Below are 27607 nucleotides of genomic sequence, written 5' to 3'. Positions count from 1 at the left end.
CGGGCGGGGAGAAGAGCGGTAAATATCGCGGTACTTGGGCTAAGCTCTCGCGAGAGGTGCCGGGTTGCCGGTACGCATGTGGTAGTGCTGGGTACGGCGGGTTCAGGGGCGCGTTAGCGTCGCGCTGCTTTTTCCTCCTTTTTCTCCGTCCTCTTCTGTGCTCTGTCCTGCGCTCCACGCCCCTCCGGCTCTCACGGAGCTGTGTCGGAGGGCAAGGGTCAGGCCAAGGGGCACTTCGGGGAGGTTTTGCGCCCCCCTGGGCGCCATTTTGCTCGCCCCGTTCGCACCCCCAGTCTTGGCCCTGCACACTGAGGGCTGAGCCGCTGCCTCCCCACCGCGTCCCCCCCGGCAGCCGGAGCAGAGATGGGGAAGGCGGCGAAACGGAAGAGGAAGGTGTCAGTGCCCTCCACAGCAAAGGGCCCCTTGAAGTCGGCGATGGCCGTGGTCAAGAGCAACCCCTTTGAGGTGAAAGTCAACAGGCAGAAGTTTGACATCCTGGGGAGGAAGACCAAAAATGATGTGGGGCTGCCTGGTGTCTCACGGTCCAAGGCCATCAAGAAGGTAAGAAAACATCCAGAGTAGGGAGGAAGGAGGGCATCAGTGGATGTGGGGAGATGATAAGGCTGGAGCCCTCTCCGGTGAAATAAGCGACGCCTTCTGTTGCGCACAGGAGTGGCCGGTCACCTCTCAGTGCTCAGGTGGTGATGGAGGGCTCGGAATGGCTCCGGCCAGTGCAACCCACAGGGTTCAGGAGCACAGGTGTTCCTTATTGCCTGTGTGGGAATGGTTCTCTTCTTAAGTTACCCGGGTCTAGAATGCAATGGCACGTGTTGTCGGCGAGTAAGCACTGGACCAGAGTTAGTGTTCGTGACACCGGTCGATTCTGGTGATCACAGGATATTAAGCTTCTTGATAATGTTGTAACGTTGGTGTAATAGTGAAAAATTGAAAGGGCACTAAGGTCGGGATGCAGTGAGAAATGTGTAGCTAAAAAGAAACTGCTGTTGATCTGGAAAACAAATGCAGGTGACTTTTTGCACACTGGTTAAATAGTCGTGTTGTAGAAGTATGTTGGGATGTAATGATCTGTCCCCTGCACCATAAGAATGACCATACAACTTAAGAAGAGTAATTTTTTTATCTTCAATCCTTGTACCATTTTCAAAATGCCTCTTTTTGTTTCTCTACTGCCATCAGTAGCTACCTGGCCAAAATCTGTAATGTATAACGGAGAGTGTGTCATACTATGCATCTGGGATTCCAGCAAACTACATTATACTTGGGTGAAATGCTGGACTTTTTAGTGGTCTGTCACTTCAGACAAACCAACAAAGAAGTTAAAACCTCTGTAGATTAAGTTAAAGCTGAAAAAGTGTAATTTGAAAGTATGTCCCTGAGATTCTCTCTGGCACATTACTTATGTGCTGTTGTTGAACAGAATTTAAAGCTCTTACTGGAAGGGCAAGTGCAGCAAAAGCAAAGAGATAGGCTTTTTTTGCTTTCTTTAATATGTTAGTTTACTAAGCTTCAGACATACCAGAGTTCTTCAGTGGAAATGCATAGCTTTTGTATGTGATAAAATAAAGGTGAGATACAGCGGAGCATTTATCTTCACATGGGAGCTTATAAGAGAACTTAATGAACCTGAACGTTGTTGTATGAGCTTCCCATCTTTTTTTCATGTTAATTTTGCTTTCTCTTTCATTGCATTCTGGTAAATTATTATTTATGATACGATGGCAATATAAAGATTATTATGTTGACAGGATACCATAGAGCCTTTTTTACCTCGACTTTGAAAGCAGCTACTCTCTGTTCTTTTAATTTTATCTCCTTTTGTCTTTTTCCTTCTAGCGCAATCAAACATTACTGAAAGAGTATAAAGAAAGAGAAAAGACAAATGTGTTTAAAGATAAACGTTTTGGTGAATATAACACCAAGATAACTCCCGAGGAAAAGATGATCAGACGATTCACTCTGGAAAGACAGGTAAATGATGTCAAAAAAAAAAAAAAAAAGCCAACAAACAAAACAAAGCCAAACAGAAAACCGCAACACACACTTGAATTTTTAAGTTGGAAGTGCCCCCTTAATAGAAGGGTTTTGCAGGGTAGTGCTTTGGTTTTGATTTTATATGTTTGGAACTTACGGAAAAGGAATTTTTTTGTGGAAATAGAAATTTTTTCGTTGAATGGTTTTGGTTTTGCAAGATAACTTTTTGAAGCAGAGATTTCTTTGAGCACTGACATGCAAGGAAGCTAGTTACAAGGAGATTCATTGATTACTTGGTTTTCTTTGAATGCTTTGATTTAGGATCTAAATTAGGAAAAGGCAGTCACCATCAACTATATCCAGCAGCTGGGTAGAAGAACTCTGTAACTTGCTGTCACTCTGTACTGTGAATTCAATGTGCAGTACTATCCTTTCTGCCTCAACATACTCAATCTCCAGAATCGAGTAGTGCAATTTTTATAGGTTGAAGTCTGTTTCATTAGGCCTGAAATGCAGTAATTAAAAATTGCTGTTACTGATAAAACTTAAGCTTCCCTAGGTTTCCTGAGTTAGTCCGCTTGTACATTAGTATAAGAGACTCACTTAACATTTAATGTATTTGAATGAAAATACTGGTCTGGCAGTGCTCTTATTCCAGTGTTGAGTTCCAGCAAAACACTGGAATGAGAATCTCCTCAGCTAGGACTAAAACTAAGGGCTGTGTTGATTTGTTGCCTGGGAACTAAAGATCTTTTGATGTTTCATTGGTTTGTTTTACTGTTCTTAGCAAAATTATGGAAAGAAGAATATCTATAATCTTAATGAAGATGAGGAATTGACTCACTATGGCCAATCTTTGGCAGAAATTGAAAAACTAAATGATATTGTTGATAGTGACAGTGACACAGAAGAAGGAGGAGCACTGTCAGGTAAGAAGTGTCAGCTGCTGTCCCACTGCTGGTTTTATTACTGGTAAATGTGTACATCATTTGGTCAGTACTGTCTCTCAGTGAGAAAGAATATCATGTATCTGGTTAGAATGTTTAAACCAGATTGGATTGCTTCTTAGCCACACACAAACCAGCTCTCTGGATTTTAGCAGGGGTTAAGTTGGATGTACTACTGGCAAGCTTCTTTACTCTGTGAGCTTTTCAGCATAAACATGTACCTGGATTTTGAGCCCTTTGGCCAGAATCTGAAGTGTGAGTTTTCTGATTGCTTTCTTGGAAAAAAAATGTGTTCCTATCTCATACCAAGTATTTGTCAGTGTAAATTATGTGTCTAACATAATCTCTTTTCCGTTCCTATAGGGATGGGAATAATGCATGATGGGTTCAATAGTTAAAATTGCTCCCATTCTCAAAGAGTAGGGAGATACTGTCCCAGCAGCAGCACTCTTGCAGTCATGTGTGGATTTGAAAGATTCACATTCTACTTTTTTTTGCTAGCTGAATTAACTGCGGCTCACTTTGGAGGGGGTGGAGGTCTCCTTCGTAAAAAAGTATCAAGTGAGCAGCAAGAGGAAGAAGAGGAAAAACCTCAGTCTAGGAAAGAACTCATAGAAGAGATGATAGCCAAATCTAAACAAGAAAAGGTGAGTTTTTAGCCATGAAGTATAAGTGAGTGTGATTAAGAAGCTGTCACCATTCCTGTATTTGTAGAATAGAACAATAGTTGCATAGAAAACAAAGGAGGAAGCTGTGTAAGAGAAGAGTACAAGCTCCTTGAATAAAGTCTACTTTGTAGGCATTTTAGATATAATTTGTATATCTGCCATTCTTTTGTATCCCCAAATCTCCCCTTCTGTTCACAACTAACTTGTTTTCTGTATACAACCCTCGTACCATTCAGCATAGCTCTATACTGCTTCTTCCACAAAGAATGTTTACAGCTTCAAAATGTTAAATATTTGAAATTATTAATTTGTTAGACAGCATTTTGCATTTATGTTGTAAATGCTATGTCATGTCCATCTGAACATAACTGCTACATTTGTTTTTGTTTTATTTTTCTAGCAAGAGAGGCAGACTCGGAGAGAAAGTGCCTTAGAACTGACAGAAAAACTTGACAAAGACTGGAAGGAAATCCAAATCCTTATTGCCCGCAAAACCCCAAAGTCAGAGAGAAAGGACAAAGACATAGAAAAACCCAAGGTAAGGTTTTGACTAGACTAATTTCCTTGGTTCTAGTAACTTATAGTTTTGACTTGTAGTGGCTGAAGTATAAGGCCAAGTTCATCACTTCATAAAACAAAATGTTACTTACTATTTACATGGAAGGAGTGCTACAATTTTAGGACACTCCTATTAGTTGGAGGAATATAGGGTTTTGTACGATTTCTCTGATTTGAATTAGTTATTGCTTTTCTTTAGTTATCAAGTGAGAGGAAGGTTTCAGGCTGAACAACACCCTTGCAGCTTATTTGTAGGACAAATACATTTTTTTGAAGAATTAAAGTAGTTGGGAACACTGACTTATTTTGAGTGCCTTTGGAGTGTTCATTGGATAAAACAACTTGTACTTGACAACAGACATTTCCTTGTTGAAATTGGGTTCTGCCCCTTTCAAAGACAGAATGAAAATAATTTACTTTTGAATGGATATCTTAAGGTCTCATGCTTTTTTTATCATTTGTATTCTATGCTTTAAATCTAAGAATAGCTATTGTATTGAGCTTTTTTCTTTTTCTTCTAGAAACATGTATTATCTTGCAGAATATTGTCAATTTCCGTTTATTGTTTTGCAGTAGAATCCAGTTTTTATAACATCAGTTAATTAGTTCAGTCTTGCATTAAAACTGATCTCAAAGTACAACAGAAGATACTGGACCAAGAGTTCATATTTTGGTGTATTGATTTTTGGGTTTAAGTTGTTTCATGGCATGCTGAGGCTCATTGAATATCAGCATCCCTGTTTATTTTCTTTAAGCTAGGCTTCTATGTAATGGAACTAGCAAAGGCTTATCTCATGTGACAGTGTAAATTGAAATGTAAATTATAAAGCTATTAATTTATTAATTCTAGCTGTGTTTTGTTAATAAACAATATTTTAAAGTTTTTTTAAGGAATAAGTAAGCCAGTTATTATTTAAGATACTCTTTTTAGGTTTTTCAGTTGTGAGTAACTTAAAGTAAGGAAGGGGGAAATTCCAGAAGAATTTCTCTTCAACTATTCTTACCATTCCTTGTCTTAATTCTGAGTTGAGTGTTCTCACAGCTTGTTTTGGAAGCAGTCTTTTATCTTAACAGTCTGATTTCCTAGCTGTTAGTCTGGCAGAGGGATGGCTGCAAAACAGAATAATGAAACTTAAGATAATAAACAATTGCATAAATATTTCTTTAGCCTGATGAATACGATATGATTGTTCGAGAACTTGGATTTGAGATGAAAGCAAAACCTTCAGAAAGGCTGAAGACAGAAGAAGAATTGGCCAAAGAAGAGCAGGCGCGACTCCAGAAGCTCGAGGTATACCATTTATGGCTGTAATTGTTTGGGGCCTGTCTTTTGGGAGTGACTGCTTATATTCATTGCTTGACCTTAGATTGTAAGTGGCTGTACTAAACTGCAATTCATCAGAGGGTGAATTCAGGAAATCTTCTGTTTGTGTTTGTAATCTGATATTAAAACAACAACAAAAAAAACCTGTAGGCCTAGTATGGGCCTGTGGAGTTTTATGAAATGAGTCAATCTTCCTTCAATAAAAATGTGATGTTACTTTGATTTGCCTTTAAATGTTTTAAATTATTCAGAGTTGAGAGTTGCTTCTAAGTTAGTGGAGTATCATGTTGCACAGCAGTTGAATTAATACACTGGGCAAGTCTATTATTGTTTTCTTCTGATATTGCAAGAGCGTTCCAGTTGTAGCATGTATATAGCTTTGCTTTGCAGAGGAATAGATTGTCTTGGGTAATGTTGCATGCTACTTCTGTTACATGGAGCTCTGAGTCTTATGGGAAGATTGAATAATTCAGTAAATGTTTCACTTTTTTTTTTTTTTTTTTTTTCATTTTTGTTTTGGTATTCTAGGAACACATTTAAGACTGTAGGGAATTCAGTACCTTGAGATTACATCAGAGCAGCTCAGTATCTAATAGCAGAACAGAGAGAGATTTTTTCTTTTCTGCTCTTAGCATCTTGTTTGATGCTCAGTCTATATCCCAAAAATCTTAGGATATTGTTGTGTTCACTACAAGCTTGTTACACACACGGGAAACAGATAAGCACTGCAGAATCCTGAAACATTTTAAAAGCTTTTATTTTCTAGTAATGATGTCCATAAGCAAAAGAGATTAAATTTTAAAATAAGAGAACACAATGCTTCTGGTTAACTGAATTTTCAAGCCTTTTAAATAAGCTAATCCAATTGACTGTGTGCTCTTATCAGATTGTACTCCCTACAAAAAAATAAGGTATTGTCAGCTTTTGCCCATAATTTCTCAAGTTGCTGGTTTTTTTTCTTTTCAGCAACTTTATGAGTAATCCAAATTAACTGGTTTTTTCTTGGGTTTTCCTAGCTGTAGCATTTGAGAGATCTTCCATTTTGGTGTCACCTGATTGCTCTAGATATCTCTTATCTGTGTGTGGTATTTCTTGTGAAACAGGCAGATCGATTACGTCGAATGCGTGGAATAGATGAACAGGCAAATAAAAAGAGACCCAGCCACATGTCAGCTGATGATCTAGCTGATGGCTTTATCCTGGATAAGGATGACAGACGTTTATTGTCTTACAAGGTAAGGTTTAAAATTTCTGAATTTTCAGAGGTCTGTAAAGATTAGGAAAAACAGTTGGCAGGTGAACTCTGTGGAGACATTTAGTCCAACCTCCTGCTCGGAGCAGGGTCCACTATGAAATTACAAGTGTTCTCAGAAACAGTCTGTTGTTGGAAAGTCTCCTAGAATGGAGGCTGCTCAGAGAGATGAGCACTGACTGCCCTTACTGTGAAGAGGTTTTTTAATATCCAGGCTGAATTAAGCCCAGGTCTGCCTCTCCTCACAGAGCAGGTGCCCTAGACCCCAGTAGTCTTGGTGGCTTTCTGCTGAACTCGCTGCAGTTTATCAATACCTTTATTGTATTTGAAGGCCCAAAACTGAATGCTGTGTTATATATGGTCTTACATGTGTCAGGTAAGTAGTTGTTTCCTTCAATCAACTGGCTGTATTCCTGCTATTAGAGTAGCCTTCTCTGCCACTGGCCTACTGGGTTGAAGAGGAGGCTCTTTAGCCCTTCTGGTTATTTTTTTTTTTTTTAATTTTCACTGTATTTGATATAGCCTCCACCAAATTTCAGTCTAAAGATGAGTAGATTTCTAAAAGAACCCTTCCCCTCTGAAATAGCTTTGATTAAGGTGTCAGAGCCACATAACCTTAAAGCTGATGTTATGAGTCACCCTGACTGTGATGCACGTGTGTACTGATTCTCTCCTCTCATACACAAGTAACAAGGGAACTGCTGTTCTCCTTGAAGGGGAGAATACCAATTGTGAATGTGAATTTAAACTGATGATTAATGAAATCAGGATGGGACCAAATATTTATCTGATATGCTATTTTAACACACAGAAGGAATATATTTTTTAACCAAGAGTGTTTCTGTAAGTGATGTTGAAATTTTCATATCATCTATTAGTTTTTCTTCTGTGTGGTTTCTTTTAGTCCTCATATACTATCTTTTCTTCTTCCAGTTTCTTACAGCCCCTTGAAAATACCCTGCTTTTTTATATCTACATGTATGTTCTCTCCCTAATATCCCTTCTTGACTGGCACTATTGGCCTTCACTGCCTGGTCAGGGTAGCAAGGCTCAAATCTCTTCATGCATACTTAAGACAGCTTTGCATGGTGATTGTGGTGAGGTACTATCACAAACTGGCTTGTTTTCTCATGGACAGGATGGAAAAATTAATATTGAAAATGAGGAGAAAGAAGAGGAGGAAGGAGAGGAAGAAGATAATGAGAATGAAGAAGAAAGTCAGGAAGAATCTGCAAGTGAAGATGAGGAGGATGATGCTGCAGATAGCCACTGTGATCTTGAATCTGATCTTGAGAGTGAAGAAGAAGCTGCAGGGAATAAAGAAGAGAAAAACCACAAAGGAAGTGAAAATGAATCACCGAATGTGGAGAAATTAGATCCAAAGAGAGAAGCTGCCAAATCAGAGCTTCCCTATACATTTGCTGGTAAGCAAAGGATGGATCCAGAGATCACTTGGTGTCAGGGGGTTCAACCAATCACTTTCTCTGCCCTGTAGGTCTTACATTCATTAATGAAGTTTTGCTTCACAGTTACCTTCTACTATGCGAAGAGTAGCCAGTAACTGCTGTTCTTAGTGAGCAGCCCTAGTCATGCTTGGAGCAGTAGAAACCAGATCTGTTTCACCCCAGAGCAGTTTCTGCCCCTCTGAGCAGCATCAGCATTGGAAGATAAATACAGGGGAGTAAAATAAAAATACCTGTGCTCCTTTCTGAAGGCAACCAGCATATCCAATCCAAAGTGATACTGTTTCACCTAAGAGAAGCCAGAACAGTATTCTGTGATCTATTCTTACAGTTTCTCTGGTGTTTGGACTGACATTTTTGTCAGAAGATGCTTGGAGAGGCAGGATTCTGAAGTTTAATCCCTGTGATGTAACATTGCATTATTATAGAGACACTCAAAGTTTGACTGGTCTGGGATCCATGCCTAGCACGAAGGAGGAGACATGTTTCAAATAGTACACAAAACATTCATTCATATTAAGCACATAATTTATCTAACTATTGTCCTGGTGTAGATTTCTCTAACAAAAGTGTCTGTTGCAAGATTAAACAACCTTTCAAACAACTTCCTTAAGTGCTTGTGTTTTTCCACCAAAAGAAGATGACTTATTACACAAAGCCTTTTAAATTGCATTCAGGATTTGCTTGAATTATTATTGAATTGAAAGCAATTATTTTCAAAAAAACACAACTAGTTAGAATGTCTTCTGGCATGTGGACTTTTGTAAAAAACTAAATATGTGCCAGGGTTGTTGGTTTTTTGGGGGGGGTTTAAATAATTTTCTATTAGTGGCCATATGGTTACTTTTCTTAATGTTCTTCATACAAAAGCTAATTGGGTGTGAATTAAACACAGACCTAAGTGTATTATGGTAAATTTTTGGTTGAATGTGTGTTTAGGTTTAATTCTGTTTTGTGTCAACACAGTTGTGCTGCTTGGCATAGGTGGTAAATAGAGGATGACTTGAGTTTTAAGCATTGAAAAACATGTTCTTTTCTGACTTGTATTCATAGATATGGTGCTACATATATGCTGATAGATATTAGAGTTTAAAAGGGAATTATTTAAAACCTCTATGGTTTCTTTTTTTTCTGAACAATAGCATTTTCAGATTGGAAATTTGTTGCACAAACACTAAAGATGTAAAGTTTGAGATTTTTTTCTGGTCAATTTTTGGTTTTTTTTCTAGTTCCTGAGTCCTATGAGACATTTAAGTCTTTATTGGCTGGAAGAACAATAGAACAACAGCTTATTATACTGGAGAGAGTTCAGAAATGCAATCATCCAAGCCTTGCAGTCGGAAACAAAGCAAAGTTGGAAGTATGTTTTGGTTTATGTTTAAAGTAACTCTTAATTCCAGATTAAGTTTTAGTAAGTATTTAGGGAGCAGTATAAATATACATGCTTCTGTGTTGTGAATAACGGTAGAATTAACATGCTAATCTTCATTTTCTAAGTCTGTATCACGGTTTAAGAATATGTACAATGAAGAAAAACCTAGTAATTTTGACATATTATGCTTCTTGCAGAAATTGTTTGGCTTCCTTTTGGAATATATTGGAGAGTTAGCAACTCTAGATTTACCAGAACTCAGAACAATTGACAAACTGGTCCTGTAAGTATTAAATCCTAAGGACTTTTGCTCCTTCAGGATTTAAAAAGAAAAGCTACCTAGAGTAAAGAATTTAGCTGCTTGTTCCTTTCAAATATTCTGTAGAACTTGTTGGCAGCTGGTGACTCAGGCTTTATAATGTTTTAACTTTGTTTCATGTGTTACTTGATCTATTAATTGTACCAAGAGATTTTCAAAACCTCAGAATGTATTTTTTGATCTGCAAAATGCTTTTTGTGGGTAGTGGACAAGTAATACCATATACGCATGAAACTTCTGTGTAGGAAGTTGTTTAGCCTGCTGATAAAGGATTTTAAACTTTGCAATGACCCTGTGCAGTTTCTGTTGTAATCTCTGGTTTTCATATGGGTTTTAGTTCTTTGAATTCACTCAGGGAGCTGGATGAAAATGGAATTAAAAGTGTTATAGTAAGCTCATGCGGAAGTTCCAACTAAACACTTTGCAGGAAGTTGTCAGTTTGGCATTGTTGTCTTCAAATACCTGACAGGCGCTTAGGCTGTGAGAAGAGAGCCAAGTTTGTCTCAGAGATATATGCAAAGAACAAGAGTCAGTGAGCAAGGGCTGCAGCAAGGGAAATTGTAATTAGATTTAAAGAAAAAAACCTTCTCCGAAAAGGTACTGAACATTAAAATGAGCTTCCCAGAGAAGCTGTGAAGATACACAGAACTCAACAAAGCTATGAGCAGCCTGATCCAGCTTTGAAGTTAGCCATGCTTTGAGCAAGGGGTTGCATCAGATGATCTCCAAAGGTCCGTTCCAAACAAAATTAGCCTGTGATTCCTGTCTTGACTTTGCAGGATAGACAGCTTTCTTTTACGGAGTTTTTTTTACGTGGTTTTCAGCATATATTTTTTATTTCATGCTAAAGTCAGTTAAGTTTTTAAAAATCTGTTACGTGCAGCATTAGCATTCATTGCTCTGTTGAATTCATCAGGAAGAGCTCTGACCCATTGATACTGTCACACATGGTTTGTACCAAAGGGTAAATATGTTTTAGTTGTCTTTTAGGACTGGGATTTATTAATATCACTACAGACATATTTCACTGAAAATGCTGAAGACCAAACAGATACAGGCTCCAGATTGCATATGCCTGTAGGCACTAACCATAGGCCAGGAGCTGATCTAGCTTGTGTTTGGGGTTTTTTTCTTGTTTGCAGTAATAATTTTGCTAACCATGTTGCTGCCTTACATGTTGTTTAATATTGCCTAAGAGTGTTTAGAAGAGTGAGCTGTCTAGTACAAGCCAGCATACTTCAGTGCAATAATATCTAAAGTTAGGAGATTCAGAAGGATACGTTATGTCATACCAAAGCAAATTATTTGGAAGTGTATTTAAAAGTTTTTAATTATTTTTTATTTGAGATTTAGAAACCTAAAACTCAAGGATTCTCACAAGGCCTAATGAAAAATACATGTCTCTGTAAACTAAAGTATTACAATAATAATTTATATTCTAAAAAAGAAACATTTGTTGCAGACAGATTTTTATTGTTACAATGTAGATGGAACACAAGAAATCTTCCTATGAGTGCTTAAAAATAATTTTTTTTATTAACATCAGTGGTGTAACTTGATTATGACTTAAATTTTTTGTTAATAGGCCATTGTACAATCTTTGCCAGATGTTTCCTGAGGCAGCCAGTGACAGTATCAAGTTTATCCTTCGAGACGCTGCACATGATGTGGAAGAAGTAATTGAAGTCAAAGGCCGAGCAACATTTCCAGGTTTAGACATGGTAACAAATGCATACTGCTGGGATAATCTCTTTGCATTAGTACAGAATGGTGATAAGTGCAAGATGACATTATGTAGTGAATTATTAGCATCTATGACTTTCTAGGTTTTTCAGTATTTTAAATTGCCTTTGTGGAGATAAGTTGTAACAAAAACCCCCACAACAACAAAAAAACCCTACTCCTAAGAAACAAACAAACAATGCAAACACACATTCTTCAGAATAGAAGTGTGTCTATGGAATTAATAAGGGGAAAAGATATTAAAATTGCACCTCGAGTTTTCACAGCCGAACACTGTTTTCCTGATGAAATTTAAAGAGGTTGTTTTAGGAAGAAGTGATGTTATCAGTGGTGTTGTGATTTCTTTAATTGTGTTAAGTGCAAATGTTTTTAAAAAGTGCTCCACAGAAGTCCAGTATCTCTGCAATATCTCTTAGGTTAAAAAAAAAAAAGATAAAAAAACCAAACAATGAACCAAGAAAATACTCTTACGGATATAAAAATGTATCATTTCTGAGTACTTTACATATGACAATGGCCGAATTAGTGACTTGGAAAAATTTTATCTTTCCTTCTTGTATTAGTAGTATCCCATTTTCACTGGCTGTGCTAAATGTGAACAGATGGCTTTTACAGTGCCTAGGTAAATGTCTGTTAGGGAATTCAAGAATGGAGCATATGGGAAATTAGTATTTTTTAATTGTAGTGAAGTTTCAAAGACAAACAATAAATCTAATTCAGAGGGAGTTACTTGTTTTCTGTCAGCTTGATGAATTGCTGCTGCCTCATGGAATAATTAGACTATTGAAAGAAAATAGACTGAAGGATTTGTTTGGAAGGCTTCGAAGATATATTGAGTTCTTTTGAAGAGTCTATTCAGGATGTTTTGGATTTTGCAGAAAATGTATTGTAGAGAGCTTTTAACTTCTATATTTAAATTGTTACTGTCACCCTTATAACACCAGTCACACTTTTGGCTCTCATTCCCTTCACTGAACTTTTCCAGGTTGCAGGCCATCATTATCTTTTAGAGTGAAATTATATCATTTTGTATGCTCAAAGCACTTGTTTGATGAATATTCCATAGATCAGTTGTCTTGGTTGGTTTTTCATAGACTTACTGTTACCTTAGCCTAAAATTCGGAGCCTTTAGTAACCAAAACACTTCAGGAGAGTATTTATGTGTGACAGAAGCTTTATAGAGAGGAACAGCTCTGAAGCAATAAAACTTTACTTCCATCTGCTTTACTGTGGAAATATCCACGTAAATAATTTTCATAATTACCTTGCAACTGATGTTTAACTTCCATATGGTCTTGACAGGTCACTTGTAGCTCTCTCAAGTCCCCTTCAGTAAAAGGGTACCTAATGGCTGCTTAGTTCTTGTGGCTGCAAAAGCACTTTGCAGAAGAGAACGGAAAAGTTCTTTTTGGCTGTTCATTGGTGTGTGCCAGTGCTGGAGGATTCTGGTCACTTCATTGTCTGTGTTGAGGTGTCACAGGTGTTGAAAGGTGTCACAGGTCCCGTGTGGCCCCCTGCTCCTGTGCTTGTGGTGTGAGAGTATGTGATTGTGGTGAGCTGAAGGGGGTGAGGTGTTCTCATGGAGTAAATGGGGTGGGTTGGGAGGCATAGTTCCTTCTTAGTTGTTCTCTCAGCTGCCTCACTCACAATGTTACCTATAATGGATATCCCATAATGGATATTCTCTTTTCTCATCTAACTTAAACAGTTGTTTCAATAAATAGGTCATGTATCATATCAGATTTCTCAAAATTATGTATATTGTAGTATTTTTGACTACTGTGTGGCAGTTATTCATTTGAAAGTTACATATGTATAAAGTCAAGATTCTGGGAATAATGTCTTAACTGTATTTTGCCTTATTCTCTTTTATATGCAATCAGCTTATTTATTTGAAAATTATATCTCTGCTGTTTCCAACTTCTGACTTCTGGCACCCAGTTGTAACACCTGCTTTTATGTACATGAGTCAGCTACTTACTAAGGTATGTCTGTGATGTTGTACCTCAGTATATAATTTCACTTTCTTATCTCTTCCTAGGACTCCAAATATGTGTGTTAACATTAATGTATATGGTGGAAATGTACTTGAAAAGGCAGCTTTGTGTTTGGCATAGCCGCAGATAGTAATTGGAAGAAAGGGTGAAGAGGAAAACACCCTTGCAGGGTATAGTCCAACTCACAAAATTGTATCTCCTCAATTTTTCATGTTGTCACACAAGAATTCCTTCTATGGTAAATTACATGGGACTAACAGAACAGACTGAAGACAATCTGAAGTCATTTGTTAGTGGTTTCTTTTCCATATAAGCATTTCTTCATACTTGAGAGGTTATTTACTTAAAAATTGGCAGTATTTGTTTTCCTTGGAAATGTACCTAATGCATTGAGTTAAAATATGTCCTTATTTTTCTACCCTAATCTGTTTATATGTTTCAAAAGTCTTGAGTTAATTGTTCTGTTGCTGCCAAGTTGCTCTGAGCTTTCTATTTCACTGGTTCATTTCGGAAGAATTTATTGTTTGTGGTTTAGCACCTTCTAGTGGCTAAATGAGCTCTGATAAACTTGTTACTCAGTTCTGCAGATACTCTTGAGTGAGGACCAGGGAAAGCCAGTGTGGTTCTCATCAATGATCAAAGCGTGTAATTTTATAGGCTTCAAATGCTTTCAGTGTAGTTAATAATTCATCTTTTTGGGAGATTCTGTATTTGTGATGTATAGGCTTTTAATTAGGAATATTTTGTTCTTTTTATTTCTTTTAGTGTCGCATTACAACACTGCAAGATGTTATTAAAGGGTTATTTATATGCTGTTTGTTCCTGGAATATATATCTCTCTCCAGAAGATTTGTACCAGAACTCATCAATTTCCTTCTTGGAGTACTTCACATCTCTCTACCCAAAAATCAGGCCCAGGGTGAGTTTGTTTAGAGTAAATGAGTATTTAGTTTAGAGTCCGTTTTAGTATTGGGGTTTATCTTTTAAATTTTTTAAATACAAGTATTTTACACTGGCTTCATTGTTTTTGAACAAAAGGCCAAAATCATCTGGTAGTTTAGCCAAACACAACCTTGATTCTTGGGCATCTTGTTACAAACTAGATCCTCTAGTGTTGTTGGCAGGAAGGAAAGGACTGAAGTTATTAAAGGAAATGAAGTCATGTTGGCTTCAGTGCAGTATTTTTGCAATATCATCATTCTAAACAGACTGTGTTCTGAAATTCAGAGTTCCTAATGGATTCCTGGTGAGTACCCTGTACTTCACGGTGAGGCAGCAGCTCATGCTGCAGATACCCTTCAGCTAACAGCCATGTCACCAAGCTAAATGAGAGACATAAATCACAGAGTCGGTATTTTTCCTTTTTATTTGACATGGATTTGTAGTAGTGTAATAGAGGGCAGCTATCCCCACAAGTAGGATTAATAACATAACTGTGTAAACTTAACAATTTCCACAGACAAGAGGGATAATAAAATTACCTTTCAGTGTAATCTATGTTTATGGATTTTTTTTTTTTTTTGATTTGCAATTTTTTTAAATTTGCCAGTCTCTCTTCAATTCTTTTTCTTTTATTAGTTTTTGTCTTTAAAGTTATTCTTGTTCTGGGGCTTTTTTTTTAACCAGTTCAGTGACAATAATTTTCTTTTGAGGAGTTTTGTCAGAGGATAGTAACTAATTCATGTGTTAATATCTCTGTCTGAGCACAACATGCAGGAAGAGACTCTGCAGGCAGGATATTACCAAGTGAAAAATTCAATTATTTGATAAACTCACAAGATATCTGGGATTTAATGAACTACAGAGTGTGTATTAGTGTGCTCATCACTCTTGATAAGACCCTTAAGAGTCTGTTTTTTAAATAGTCATCAGTCTGGTGAGGAAGGTTTAGCTTCTGTCAGTATTCCAGTACATCTTCAGTAGACAGCTCCCTTCCTTTCTCTTGAGGACTTTTTTGCCTTTCCATGCTAGTGGTGTGGTTTTTTTTCTTTTGAATTTTTGAGCCACCCCTGCTCCCTTTTCTCAACAAACCTATCACTGCAGTTTCACCTTTATTATCTGGCATGGCTGTATTCTACAGACCTTTCCCCAGCTGCTTCTCACAGCTTAGCAGTTTCCTCTGAAGCGTGAGCCAAGGTTACACAGCTGGGCTGCATCAGAGCTCGGCCCTGGATTCTCAGAACGCCAACAGCTGACTCTTAGAAGGAGGTGGGAAGAGGTTATAGAGTGGGTGGGTTACGTAGTACTTAAAGTATTTTCTCCTTTGTGTACTCTCTTGGAGTATTTGATCTACAGAGGGGTTTGGTACAGTTAAAATACAGGACTCTGCAAAATTACATAAGAAACTTGAAAAATATTTAGTGGTAAATAATGATCAATTGTTACTTTTAAAAAATATTTCTTCGTATTTCTGTTAATGATTTTGCACTAGTTAAATTTTCATGGTGTTGGTTTATGTTAGCAGCGAGGAAAAGCTCAATAAAAGATACCTTAGAGGTACAGTCTTCTCTTTGAGAACTTTCCAGACAATGTTGATGTTTTGAAGTTCCCAAGGTATCCAGTTGTGTTTTTAAATATTCGTGGTGGAAGTATGGCTCGTAATTGTGGTGGTTAAGCTATCAACACAGAATACTTTAAAATGGGCAGACATGCAGACATGCTCTCTGGAATGTTAATGCACCATAACACCAAAAAAATTCTTGGGTTTCAAGTTTAACAGTGAGTAGAGTCAGCAAATAAACTTTTAATGTTTCAGTTTTATGATCTTGATCCATAAATTTCTCACATAAGAAAGATATATGGAATACAGCTTCATAAAAGACTGAAATACAGTCTGATTTAGAGTAAAAACTATTACCTTACAAAAGAAAAGCTGTAGGTGGAGGGAGTGGGAAGGAGTTTTCATGGTTGATAGCTTTAGCTAATGGAATTGTTAATGAGATCTGCTATCCTCTCACAAGTAAATCAGATAATAAAACTCACATATCTTAGTTCCTGATCTTGCATAAGTCTCTGTGTGTCATAATCTCTTACAACTTTGAGTCCCAAACCTTAAAAGCCTTTATTTAAATACACTGTCTTCTGGCCTGTCTGTGAAGAGCCACAAACAGACTCTAGAGCATGTAAATAATCTGAATTTAGAGTTTGAAAAAGTTTTGAAATAAATTCCACTGCAAGCTTGCAGGACATAAGGAAAACAAAGAGGGGGGAAAAGCCCCCAATGTCCAGCACAGAGAATGCAAATTATTTTGTCCCTTAGCCATGAAATTCCACAGATGCTTCTTTCATGTTGCTGTATAAGTAGTTTCACAGATCAGCTTGTGATCAGAAGCATAGGGATTCTTTAGTGTTTTCCATATGCCCTGCTGCAGTATATATTCTGCATTCCATGCTCTTCCTGTTTTAAAATCCCTTAACTGGAGTGGGAGAAGACTTTACAGTGTGTCTGAGGGCCCCTGCTGTGAGCTCACAGGAGAGGCTCCGTGGCTGCAGCTGTGGGCTGCTCCAGCTCACTGTGCTTCGTGACCACCTTCTGGTCAAAGCCATCTACTTGTGACTCCATGGGAAAGTCCTGTGCCTGCCCTGTCCTCTTAAGCATATCCAGTGCTCCATCCTAGTGCAAACCTGCAGTTTAACTGTGCATCCTTTTTCCCACAGGGCAAACATGTACCTAACAAGTCCTGACTTTCCCCATCCACAGAATGAATCAAAGAAGCACGGAGTGGTTTGAGTTGGAAGAGACCTCAAAGACCATCTAATTCTAACCCCCCTGCCATGGGCAGGGACAGCTTCCACTAGACCAAGTTGCTCAAAGCCCCATCCAACCTGGTCTTGAACACTTTCGGGGCTGAGGCATCTGCAGCTGCTCTGGGTAGCCTGTTCCAATGTCTCACCACTCTCATAGTGAAGAGTTTCTTCTTTTTATCTGCTGTAAATCTACCCTCTGTCAGTTTAAAACTGTTACCCCTCATCTTATCACTATGCTTTCTGGTGAAGAGTTCCTCCCCATCTTTCCTGTAGGCCTCATTTAAATACTGGAAGGCTGCTGTAAGGTCTCTCCAGGGCCTTCTCTTCTCTAGGCTGAACAACGGTGGCTCCCTCAGCCTGTCCTCGTATGGGAAGTGCTCCAGCTCTCTGGTCATCTTCATGGCCCTCCTTTGGATGCTCTTAAGCCAGGTCTCTGTCCTTCTGCTGGGGGCCCCAGAGCTGAACACATTCCTTCAAGTGGGATCTCATGATAGTGAAATAGAGGAGAAGAATCCCCTCCCTTGACCTGCTGCCCACATTGCTTTTGTCGCAGCCCAGGATGCATTGCCTTTCTGGGCTGCAAGGGCACATTGTCAGCTCAGAATTCAGTTTTTCATCCACCAATACCCCGAGTGCTCTGCAAAGCTGCTCTCAATCCACTCATATTGCCCAGTCTGTATCCATGTGTGGGATTGCCCCAACTCAGATGGAGGACCACACAGCTTGTCTTACTGAACTTCACGAGGTTCACATGGTCCCACCTCTGAAGCCTGTCCAGGTCCCTCTGGATGACACCCTGTTCCTCTAGAGTATCCGCGTCACCACTCACTTTGGTGTGTCATCTGCAAGCTTGCTGAGGGTGCACTCTCACTGTCTGTGTCCCCAGCCAAGATGTTCAATAACACTGGTCCCAGGACAGACCCCCTGGCAGACCCTACTCATAACTGATCTTCATCCAGACATTAAACGGTTGGCCGCAATTCTGAGTATGACCATCCAGATAATTGCTTATCTCCTGAGTTATACACCTGTCAAATCCATGCCTCTCCAGTTTAGATACCAGGATGTTGTGCAGGACAGTGTTAAATGCTTTGTACAAATCCAGGTAGGTGACATCAGTTGCTCTTTCCTTATCCACTGACACAGTAATCCTGTCATAGAAGGCTACTAAACCTGTCAGGCACAATTTGCCCTTAATGAAGCTGTGTTGACTGTCCCCAAGCATCTCTGTGTTTTGCATGTGTTTTGTCATGGTTTCCAGGAGGATCTGCTCCATGATATTGCTGGGCACAGAGGTGAGGCTGATCAGCCTGTAGTTCCCTGGATCTCGCCTCTTTCCCTTTTTTAAAAATGAGGGTTGTTTTTTCTTTTTCCGGTCACTGGGAACTTCAGCAGTCTGCTACAACTTTAAAAATACGAAAGTGGTTTAGGAGCTTTATCTTGCCAGTTCCCTCAGGACCTTCAGATCCCTAAGGGCCCATGGACTTGAGCACATTTGGGTTCCTTAGTCTCAAGCCTGACCTTCTGCAGTGGGCAGTACTTGGTTTTCCCAGTCTCTGCATTTGGATTCTGTGACTTAGGTCAGTACTGTAGTCACACTGCCCATGTCCCCATGCTCCAGTGTTTCCTGTTGTTTTAGAAAACTTTGATACTGATAGAAGTATTTTTTAAGGTAGTATGATAAAAGATGTAAAATGAGTTGGCGGGTTTTCTTCAGAAAGAATGCATAGAATTGATCTTGTTTAATGACTCTTGTTCTTGGTTTTTTAGGCTATACTGTAGTCCATCCATTTACACCAGTGGGGAAAAATTTAGAATTGCTTTTGGTGTGTGATAAGGAGGATCTGGAAAGTTGGGAGAAGCAAAATGTGCCATTGAGTATTGTGACTAGATTAAAGGAAACCAGCAGAACAGAGATAAATCATATCAGGTATGTAAAAGTGTGAACGGAAAAAATACCAAAACATCTGTTGTGTCCTCTCAGTGACAGTGCTCTTTAGAAGTAAAAATCAGAGTTGTGGATGGTTCGGCTGTGTTTTTATGATGCTACTCTGTAGCACAGAACATGTGCTAATCTTTTGCCAGAACATTATGCAGAGCACTTGTTGGAGTGCTCAGACCTTCCATTCCTTTTTGGTACAGCTCTGAACTGATGAGGTTGCTGTAGGGACAGAGGAGGTGCTCAGTACTTTAAACTGTCAAGCTCCTTAGACTTAAATAACTGTATCTATATACAAACACTACGTTAGAAAGTGTAACATAAATAGAACAATGAAATTAGGGAAGACCGTAATTGAACACATTCACTAACCATGTTCAGCCTCATTTTTCAACTTGCACATGTGTTACGGTATAACTTTATTTCTGGCATAAGTAAGCCTTTTGTTAAGTTCTAAGAGACCTGAAAGCCAAAATTACTAGTTCTTTTTAAACAAAATTTTAGAACTTCAGAATCAGTAGCAGAACACTTTTAGAACCAGTATAAAAACTTCCTATTCCTCGTAAGTGGCAAAGACAGAATATTGGCTTGTGTTCACTGCACTGGCATAAAGATTCATTGCTGATGGAATTTTTTTGGTATTTGCTTAGGGGAGTGAAAGTTTTAGTCTGAATTAACAACTATTTCTAATTGTAACTGGTTCTGCCAAGCAGTCTTAATGGATTCTGCTAACAGACCAAATTTAATTAATTCAGTTCATTTTATTTGAAAATCCACTGCAGTTTTGCAAGTGAAATTGTTAATTTGTTTGTGCATTAACAGGTTATCATGTCTAGCCCTGTGTTTTGACCTTATTAAAAAATGTGCAGCTCTCTATGAGTCCTTGCCATCATTCCATGAAATAATGCATCCTGTCAGAATACTCCTTACTCATGTGCCAGTGAATGAATATCCTGAAAAAATGCAGGTATGTATTCCTTGGGATTTGAATAATCCAATACGTTTATTTTATTAATAAATTCTGTGATCTTCATCTGTGCATAAACAAAAAACCACAAGTGTAAGCATTAGTGAGTTTTTTTTGAGGGTAAGGCATTTTGATGTTTCTGTGGAAAAAACAAAGAACAGAGAATGTTTAGAAAAGGTATTTTTCCATTGTGTATTGTTTCTTGCTCATCTAAATGAACACAACAGCACTTGGCTTGTAATAATGTAGCATTCCAGGAGTGACGTCATTTATAAGAAGAGTTATCTGGGCATCCGGTTGCTCTTGTACTTTCATAGTGAATCTGTAAAACCTTGGTAAAACAAATAGATGTACCAAACTGGGGAGGTAAAACTTAAAACTGTACAGATAAAATGAACATAAATATACCTGGTCAGTGCCTTACCTAGGACAGTTGCTTATTTTCTAGCAACGAGATTAAAATTTTTAATCTGTCTCTTCTGAGTGTAGCAAAACTGTCTTTTCCTCGAAGAAGCATCATGAAATGTCCTTAGAGAACAAAATTGTATTATGTAGATGATGCTAAATTGCCTGTATTTTTTCCCATCAAAATAAAAAAATTCCAATCATTCTTAAAATTACCATGAAAGGAAGAGTCTGAGTTAAACTGGATTCTTCTTCTGTTAGGTAAAACTACCAGCAAACCTTCCTTATTGTCCATGATACCATTTTAATAGACTTCCAAAAGCTTTTAAGAATTATCCAACTTGGATTACAGCATGTCAGTGTTAGCAGTGTCCTAATGAGTAGCTGTGACTTAACCCAGGAAAAAAATACATGGGGAGAACATTACAGTTGATTCAGTTTATAATAGCTTGTGATTTATGGTGGTTTTGATATGCTTTTACAATTGTAATTGGTTTTGCATTTTCAGGAATGGTATCACAGTGCTCTGAAAGAGCTGGAGAACAAAGTAAAACACTATACCCCATTGATATGTGAGAAAAAGAAGCCAGTGCCATTGAAACAGTATACTCCAAAAATTGTGAAAGTGTAAGTAAAGAACACTGGATGCAAAGGAAAGGTGCATTTAAACCTTAAGATTTTTAGCAAGCTAGAATGAATTTGGAAAGCATGACACAAAACAGAGCTGTTTTTCTGCTAGATTTTGTACATAATTCACAAGGGGCCAGCTAGTTGGGTGGTACGGCGCGAGAGGAAAAAAGGAAAGAGGAATTTTAACACCACATATTATCCTGTAGGAAAAATAGCACTGGAGGTCAACTCTTGCCCATATAATAAATTGTAAATTCACAAATTTCAAGATGATTAGATGGTTATTATCCTTTCAGGTGCTTTACTGAATGCTCTGTCAGGCACTCAAGTCAGAAGAACAAATATGAGTAGCTCATACGTATATGAAATATATGAAGGTAAAAAGATGGATAGGAAAAACACTAATTTAGTTTTTCAGATCATAGAACAGTGTTCTGATTCAGGAAATCTGCTTTATATTGGCTGCTGACTTTTTAACCATACTGGTTATCTAGAGGGGCACAAAGTGTCGGCTTTATTTATTCTAGTAATTGAAGAGGTCAGCTTTGCTCTCTGCCTTACACACTTATCCCCAAGTAACTGATCAGACTTTTTCTGTAAAATGCGTCTACTGAGAAGGTCTGCAAAAATTTAAGATGTATTGGGAGATTCCATCTTTCTCCAGATATATTCCATTCTTCTACTCTAGCTTTTTTTAGTCTGTTCAAAGTGCAGGCTGCATACAGGGAATTGAAATGTGGTCATTGGCTGCTGATGATGTGCAGTTAGAAGGTCTGGTGAGTGTTTTTCTGGTATGTTCATTGGGCAGCTCCTTATTTTGCAATTTAATTATATGCAGGAATTAAAATACTGAGTTAATTTTTATATAAAACTCTCCTTATAAATATGAAAAAATGGTGGGTTTAAGGTGTTTTGTGCTCACACATGCATTCTCATTTCAGCCTAGAGTTTGGAAGAAAGCAGGCAGGCAGCAAGAAGGAGCAAGAAAGAAAGCAGTTGATCCAGAGGCATAAACGTGAACTTAAAGGAGCCATTCGTGAGATTCGGAAAGATAACCAATTTCTGGCTAGAATGCAGCTGTCAGAAATCATGGAGAGGTAACGCAGCCTTTGTTTCCGCACCACTTTGGGGGTTGTTCTGCTGTGTGTTCGTTTCTTTGCTGTGTGCCAAGACTGCCATTAATGATCAACCATACTAAAATAAAATGGAGCAATTTGAGGAAAACCAAACATTTTCAATAGAGATAATTTAAAGTGTTTTGAACTTTGCGGTTTCATTTCTCTAGTTTAAGAGGATGCAAAATGTTTTTATTTAAACGGTGTGTTGATGAAATTTAAGAATTGTGGGACTTCTTATGAATTAATAATTATTCTCTAAGTATATTTATTTTCCCTAATATAATCTTACTGAAATATTTTATATGTTGATTGTTTTACAGAGATTCAGCCAGAAAAAGAAAAGTGAAAGAGCTTCTTGGTAGCCTTGCTACACAGGAAGGTGAATGGAAAGCAATGAAAAGGAAAAAATGGGAGAGTTAATTGGGACTATCTGCAGCAGGAAACCTACTGCCATATCAAATACCCCAGTCTTACGGCTTTTGAACAGATTTTAATTGCATTTGCTGCATGCATTCCTTTTGAGGAGACAACATCATCAGATCTGTTCAAAAAAATGAACCTGCTCATTAGGAAAATCCACAACTTTTCATAAGGAAAATAAAAATAACACTTTTGTATGTGGCATGCTTCTTTTTATTTTAATGAGAGTATTTGGCTGAATAATCAGAAGTCTTAGTCTAAAACCTGATCACACACACCTAACTTGACCTACACACACACACAAACATTGTACAGCAAACCTTTGGTTACATCAGACTGGTGACAGGTCACTAGTGGGGTTCCATTTCAGGGCCTTCAACACCTTCATCAATGACTTGGACACAGAACTTGAAGCTACACTAAGTAGATTTCGCTGAAGACACTGAATGGGAGGAGCTGCTGACTCCCTCAGAGGCAGAGAGGCCCTGCAGAGAGATCTTGACAAATTCACCAACTGTGTGAAGTTCAATAAGGACAAGTGCTGGATTCTGCACCTGGGATGGGGCAACCCTGGATGTACAGACAGACTGGGGAATGAGAGGCTGGAGACCAGCACTGTGGAAAGGGACCTGGGAGTCCTGGTTGATGGAAAGTTGAAGATGAGCCAGCAGTGCCCTGGCAGCCAGGAGAGACATCCCTGTCCTGCGGGGCATCAGGCACAGCATCGCCAGCCGGGCAAGGGAGGGATTGTCCTGCTCTGCCCTGCACTGGGGCAGCCTCACCTCAAGAGTAGGATATAAAGCTACAAGAGAGCATCCAAAGGAGGGCAACAAAGATGCTGAAGGACCTTGAGGGGAAGCTGCGTGAGGAGTGGCTGAGGGCACTTGGTCTGTTCAGCCTGAAGGAGACCAAGGGGAGACCTCAGTGCAGTTATAACTTCCTCGTGAGGGAAGGTGGAGGGACAGACACTGATCTGTGGTGACAGTGACAGGGCTTGAGGAAATGGCCTGAAGTTGTGTCAGGGGTAGCTTAGTTTGGATATTAGGAAAATGTTCCTCTGAAACATCTCCCCAGGGAAGTGGTCACAGCACAGAGTTCAAGAAACTCTTGGGCACATGGAGATGGTCCTGGTAGGACATTCTATGATCTTTTTTTAACACTGAATAGTTGCAGGCAGCTCTCATGATGGTAGTATAATTTAAACAGTAGCCTTTTAATTAGTCTGTAGCATCAGAACATGCCAAATTGTGTATTGGGTGATAGAAACAACTTTTAAGTAGAAGTCCTTTGTTAAATCTGAACATCCATTCATCTCTTCAGTAAGTTTTGAATGGAGCACAGCTCTGAAGTTCTTAATAATCTAGGGTGATTAATTAGAATTCCTCAGTATGGTCAAAATTGACATAAGGGAACAGTAATAACTTTCTTCCACTTAATTTATCATGTATGTCTAATCACTGATAACTGCCCAGCATGACTTTGAAAAACATCTGTTCTTCTAACAGAGCTAATAAATACTTCTAATGCTTTCTTTTTGTACTGTAGTGGGGAAAAAACATTGCAATGAGACAAAGAGCATCATAGTTACTGATGGGTGCTAATCTGAACTAGGTCCTCTGTTCAGGTATTCACTACCTATTTGGTAAATTCAGTGATCGTTTTTATGCATTGAACAAAATTGTAATGTTTCCATTGAAAACTGTTAGGAAAACAAAATTCCCTTTTACATTAACATTTCAATTTCAATCTGAAAGACAAACTATAAAATAAGACCTGTATTAAGAATGAACTAATGGCCATGGTTCTTTACAAAAACAAACCCCTAAAGCTCCCTCTGTTTTCAAATGTTGTTCCTATATCTGATCTGTGTTTTGGCCTATAGATAACTCAGAAATAATGCTCTACCTACTGTTCATGAAGAAGAGCTCACACACTGTCAGTAAATCTGATGTAACAATTAGGCTTGGTTGTTTTGGACTGGCTTAGAATGTTTTCTTTGTTCTGTTTTCTGGGGGGTTTGGTTTGGTGTTTGCTTTTGGGGAGTTTTTTGGGGATGTGGGGTTTTTTGGCTGGGGTTTTTTTTTGTTGTTGGTTGGTTTGAGGTTTTTTTCAAATTAAACTTGTAACAGAAGCAGGACTAAAACTAGGAGGGGATGGGTTGAAGCACAGCCTTTACATTTAGTCTCTAATGACAAAACTGTCTTTGTTAGGTAAGTCTTGTTTCTTAAAAGAGAAAAGCACTTTATTGAAGGAAGAAGTTTTTATTGACTGTCAGTATGACTAGTAATGCAAGTAATATGTGATTATCATCAGCTTTTTTTTGTTTGCAAAAGCACTTGTATTAAGTGTTAAAATAGGCTGGATGCTAAGTACATGTAGGGAAGATACTTGTGTCATGCAAAAATTAGTAAGATTCCTATGTTTGAAATCCATTCACACTTTTAAAAAATAAATTCATTTTCAGTTAGCTTTGCTGATTTTGGAAAGGTTATCTTCTGAAACCTCAAAGGAATCTCAGAAGATTAGTATACCTCCTGTTTTATTTCTATTTGGCACAGCATGAATTTTTTTCTTTTAAGCAAAATCTTTTTAAGTCAAAAACTCGAGAGTGAAGTAATGAGGAAGGAGCTAACTTCCTATTTCATGCTATAAATTCATACTTTCAGTTTGGAGTTTTAGTCACAGTCTATGTAGCACAAATAAACTGTTAATAAGTACTATTACTTATTTATCTGACTTTAGCAGTAGCTTCAGAAGTTTTATCCAGCAGGGTATTAGAATCACAGAGAGGCTGACAGAGGCACTTTGATCCTGATTTTTGATACCACTTGCAGCTGCTTTTTATTCCTCAGTAAGGGAGGTAAGAAAGAAAGAGGGTAGAGAAACAATGAGAATGTTTTTGGGACAGGACATTTTCTGGGACAAGAGAATGAACAGGAATATCTTGTGATGCTGATGAACAAAGATGAAGGATGAGGAAACCTCAGCTGATCGACTTACACAACTGTTTTGGAATGCCAGACTGAAAGTTGTTCTGTTTGAAATCTTGTTGAATGAAAATCACTGTATGCACTTTTACAAATTGTATTGTCAATGTTTAAAGTCAGATTTAGTATTCTGAGACTAACTGATGCTTAACACATAGTATTTTACATGAGTAGGAAAGCAAGACTATGTAGTCCTGCCTTAGCTTAATCTGATTTGACAGTTTAGCCATTGCTCAGTACCACAGTAGTTGGGCAGTGTTGCTGCTCTGATGTGATAGGAAGGTCTGGTCATTTGGACTACAGAGGGCTTGAACATGCTTGAGTGCTGGCAGACCCTTTCTCAGAGCTTCTTGAACACCATCACATTTACCAGTTACTGTCTTGTCTCTCTGTTTCTTTTAACCCATGTCATAATGGGCCTTTTGACACATAAGTTATCAATTGTAAATCTGTATTTAATTATCCAAAAAAAGAAACTGTTCTGTAACTAGAATCAAGTCATCACACACAAAAAAGGAAAATTACCATTTTGCCTTTAATTTCAGGTAGCTTATCTGTCAACATCAGCTGTCCCAGAGAATAGCTACCCTGAATATGAATACTGTAAAGAATAGGGTGAGAACAAAACTGTTCAGATAGAAACTGCATAAATTACCTTTTTTGTAACAGCATGAAAAGCCTCCTCAACAGTTTGGTCTTTTGATTGTCAGTTGGAAGCTGGTAAGCAGTTTGATATTCTCAGTCATTCCTTACAGAAGTTACCATCTACCACGGTGTGTCCCTGGTCTGTGTAAGGCTTCCCCTCTGGCCATCAGCTTTCTGCTGTGTGCAGGCACTGAGGCTACTCCTGAGCTCAGCAGGGCCACTTCGTCTGCTCTGGCTGGGCAGAGGCTGGTGTCAGCCATAGGAACTGGTGGGACTTCTTTCCTCTTCATGGGCCTTCTAGGCATTTGGGAAAGTCAGACAGAAGCTCTGACATAGAATATTTGGCAGGTTTATTATCACTCTGAGACTGTGAGGTGTTACTTATTATTACTTATTCAGATGGTCAAAAGCATTCTATGAATGTGCTCCTTGCAGTCTTCCAGGTTTGTCTCCTAAGCTAAACAGGTATTGACAATGCCATCTTGCTTAGTTAAAATGACTTGTTATTTGTAAGGATTTGAGTTGAGAGAAGGTTGGAGTTGGGGTTTTTTTCTTCTTCAGTTAATTAAGTCTGGAGTGGAAAACTAAAATCCTTCATGCAGTCTGAACATTGGCCAAGTCTAAAAGACTAAGATGAAGATCCTCTATGGCATTAAATCCTTTAAAATATTGGTATTAGGGCTAACACTATTGCTTATTAGCAATAGAGCAGGGAAGTAAAAGCCAGAGTAAATGAGGCGTTACTTCAGTAAAAAAACAAGACCGATATAAGAAAAAGGCCAGTGTTAATAAATGTAGTCTAGAAACGAAATTGAAGTTATTATCTGTCAGATGTGCAAGGTTTTGGACTGGGAAGAAGTGGGTAATGACCTATCTAGTTCTAGAAACAGTGTAATATGTTTACATGCAGGATTGTATGACATGGTTGATTGCAGTAACACAACTGGGCTCAGTGAACTGCAAAAGCTTTGGGCCAGTAGGTTTAACAACAGGAAGAGCTGGTTTTCTTGGTGTTTCATTGGGTTTTTTTTGAAGTATCTGAATTCACATGGTGTCTGATCAGTTATATACAGTGATTAGCAGCCAGAAGAATGCATCTATATATATATTTTTG

General features: G+C 38.3%; 1 protein-coding gene across 1 annotated transcript; it reads left to right on the top strand.

The window, feature by feature from the left end:
* Window positions 1-52: 52 nt before the first annotated feature.
* Window positions 53-23058, top strand: NOP14 (NOP14 nucleolar protein). The gene is made up of 18 exons (XM_048303926.1): window positions 53-561; window positions 1855-1989; window positions 2780-2921; window positions 3441-3586; window positions 4008-4145; window positions 5334-5456; window positions 6593-6724; window positions 7880-8165; window positions 9434-9564; window positions 9774-9859; window positions 11481-11616; window positions 13522-13623; window positions 14401-14554; window positions 19153-19312; window positions 20144-20288; window positions 21202-21320; window positions 22265-22420; window positions 22762-23058. The coding sequence occupies exons 1-18, from the start codon at window positions 364-366 to the stop codon at window positions 22859-22861; spliced, it is 2589 nt and encodes an 862-aa protein (XP_048159883.1). The 5' UTR covers window positions 53-363; the 3' UTR covers window positions 22862-23058.
* The last annotated feature ends 4549 nt before the right edge of the window (window positions 23059-27607 follow it).

The sequence above is a fragment of the Corvus hawaiiensis genome, chromosome 5 (assembly GCF_020740725.1).
Source record: "Corvus hawaiiensis isolate bCorHaw1 chromosome 5, bCorHaw1.pri.cur, whole genome shotgun sequence".
NCBI lineage: Eukaryota > Metazoa > Chordata > Aves > Passeriformes > Corvidae > Corvus > Corvus hawaiiensis.
Note: the sequence above shows the minus strand (reverse complement) of the source record. Positions and strands in the feature narration are given on the sequence as shown.

What these genes read in the sequence shown, in the direction of transcription:
- NOP14 (XM_048303926.1), top strand. Translation starts at nt 364, where the DNA reads ATGGGGAAGGCGGCGAAACGGAAGAGGAAGGTGTCAGTGCCCTCCACA. An exon ending in CGCGACTCCAGAAGCTCGAG is followed by an intron (nt 5,457 to 6,592) that starts GTATACCATTTA and finishes CTTGTGAAACAG; the next exon opens with GCAGATCGATTACGTCGAAT. An exon ending in TGAGTCAGCTACTTACTAAG is followed by an intron (nt 13,624 to 14,400) that starts GTATGTCTGTGA and finishes TATTTCTTTTAG; the next exon opens with TGTCGCATTACAACACTGCA.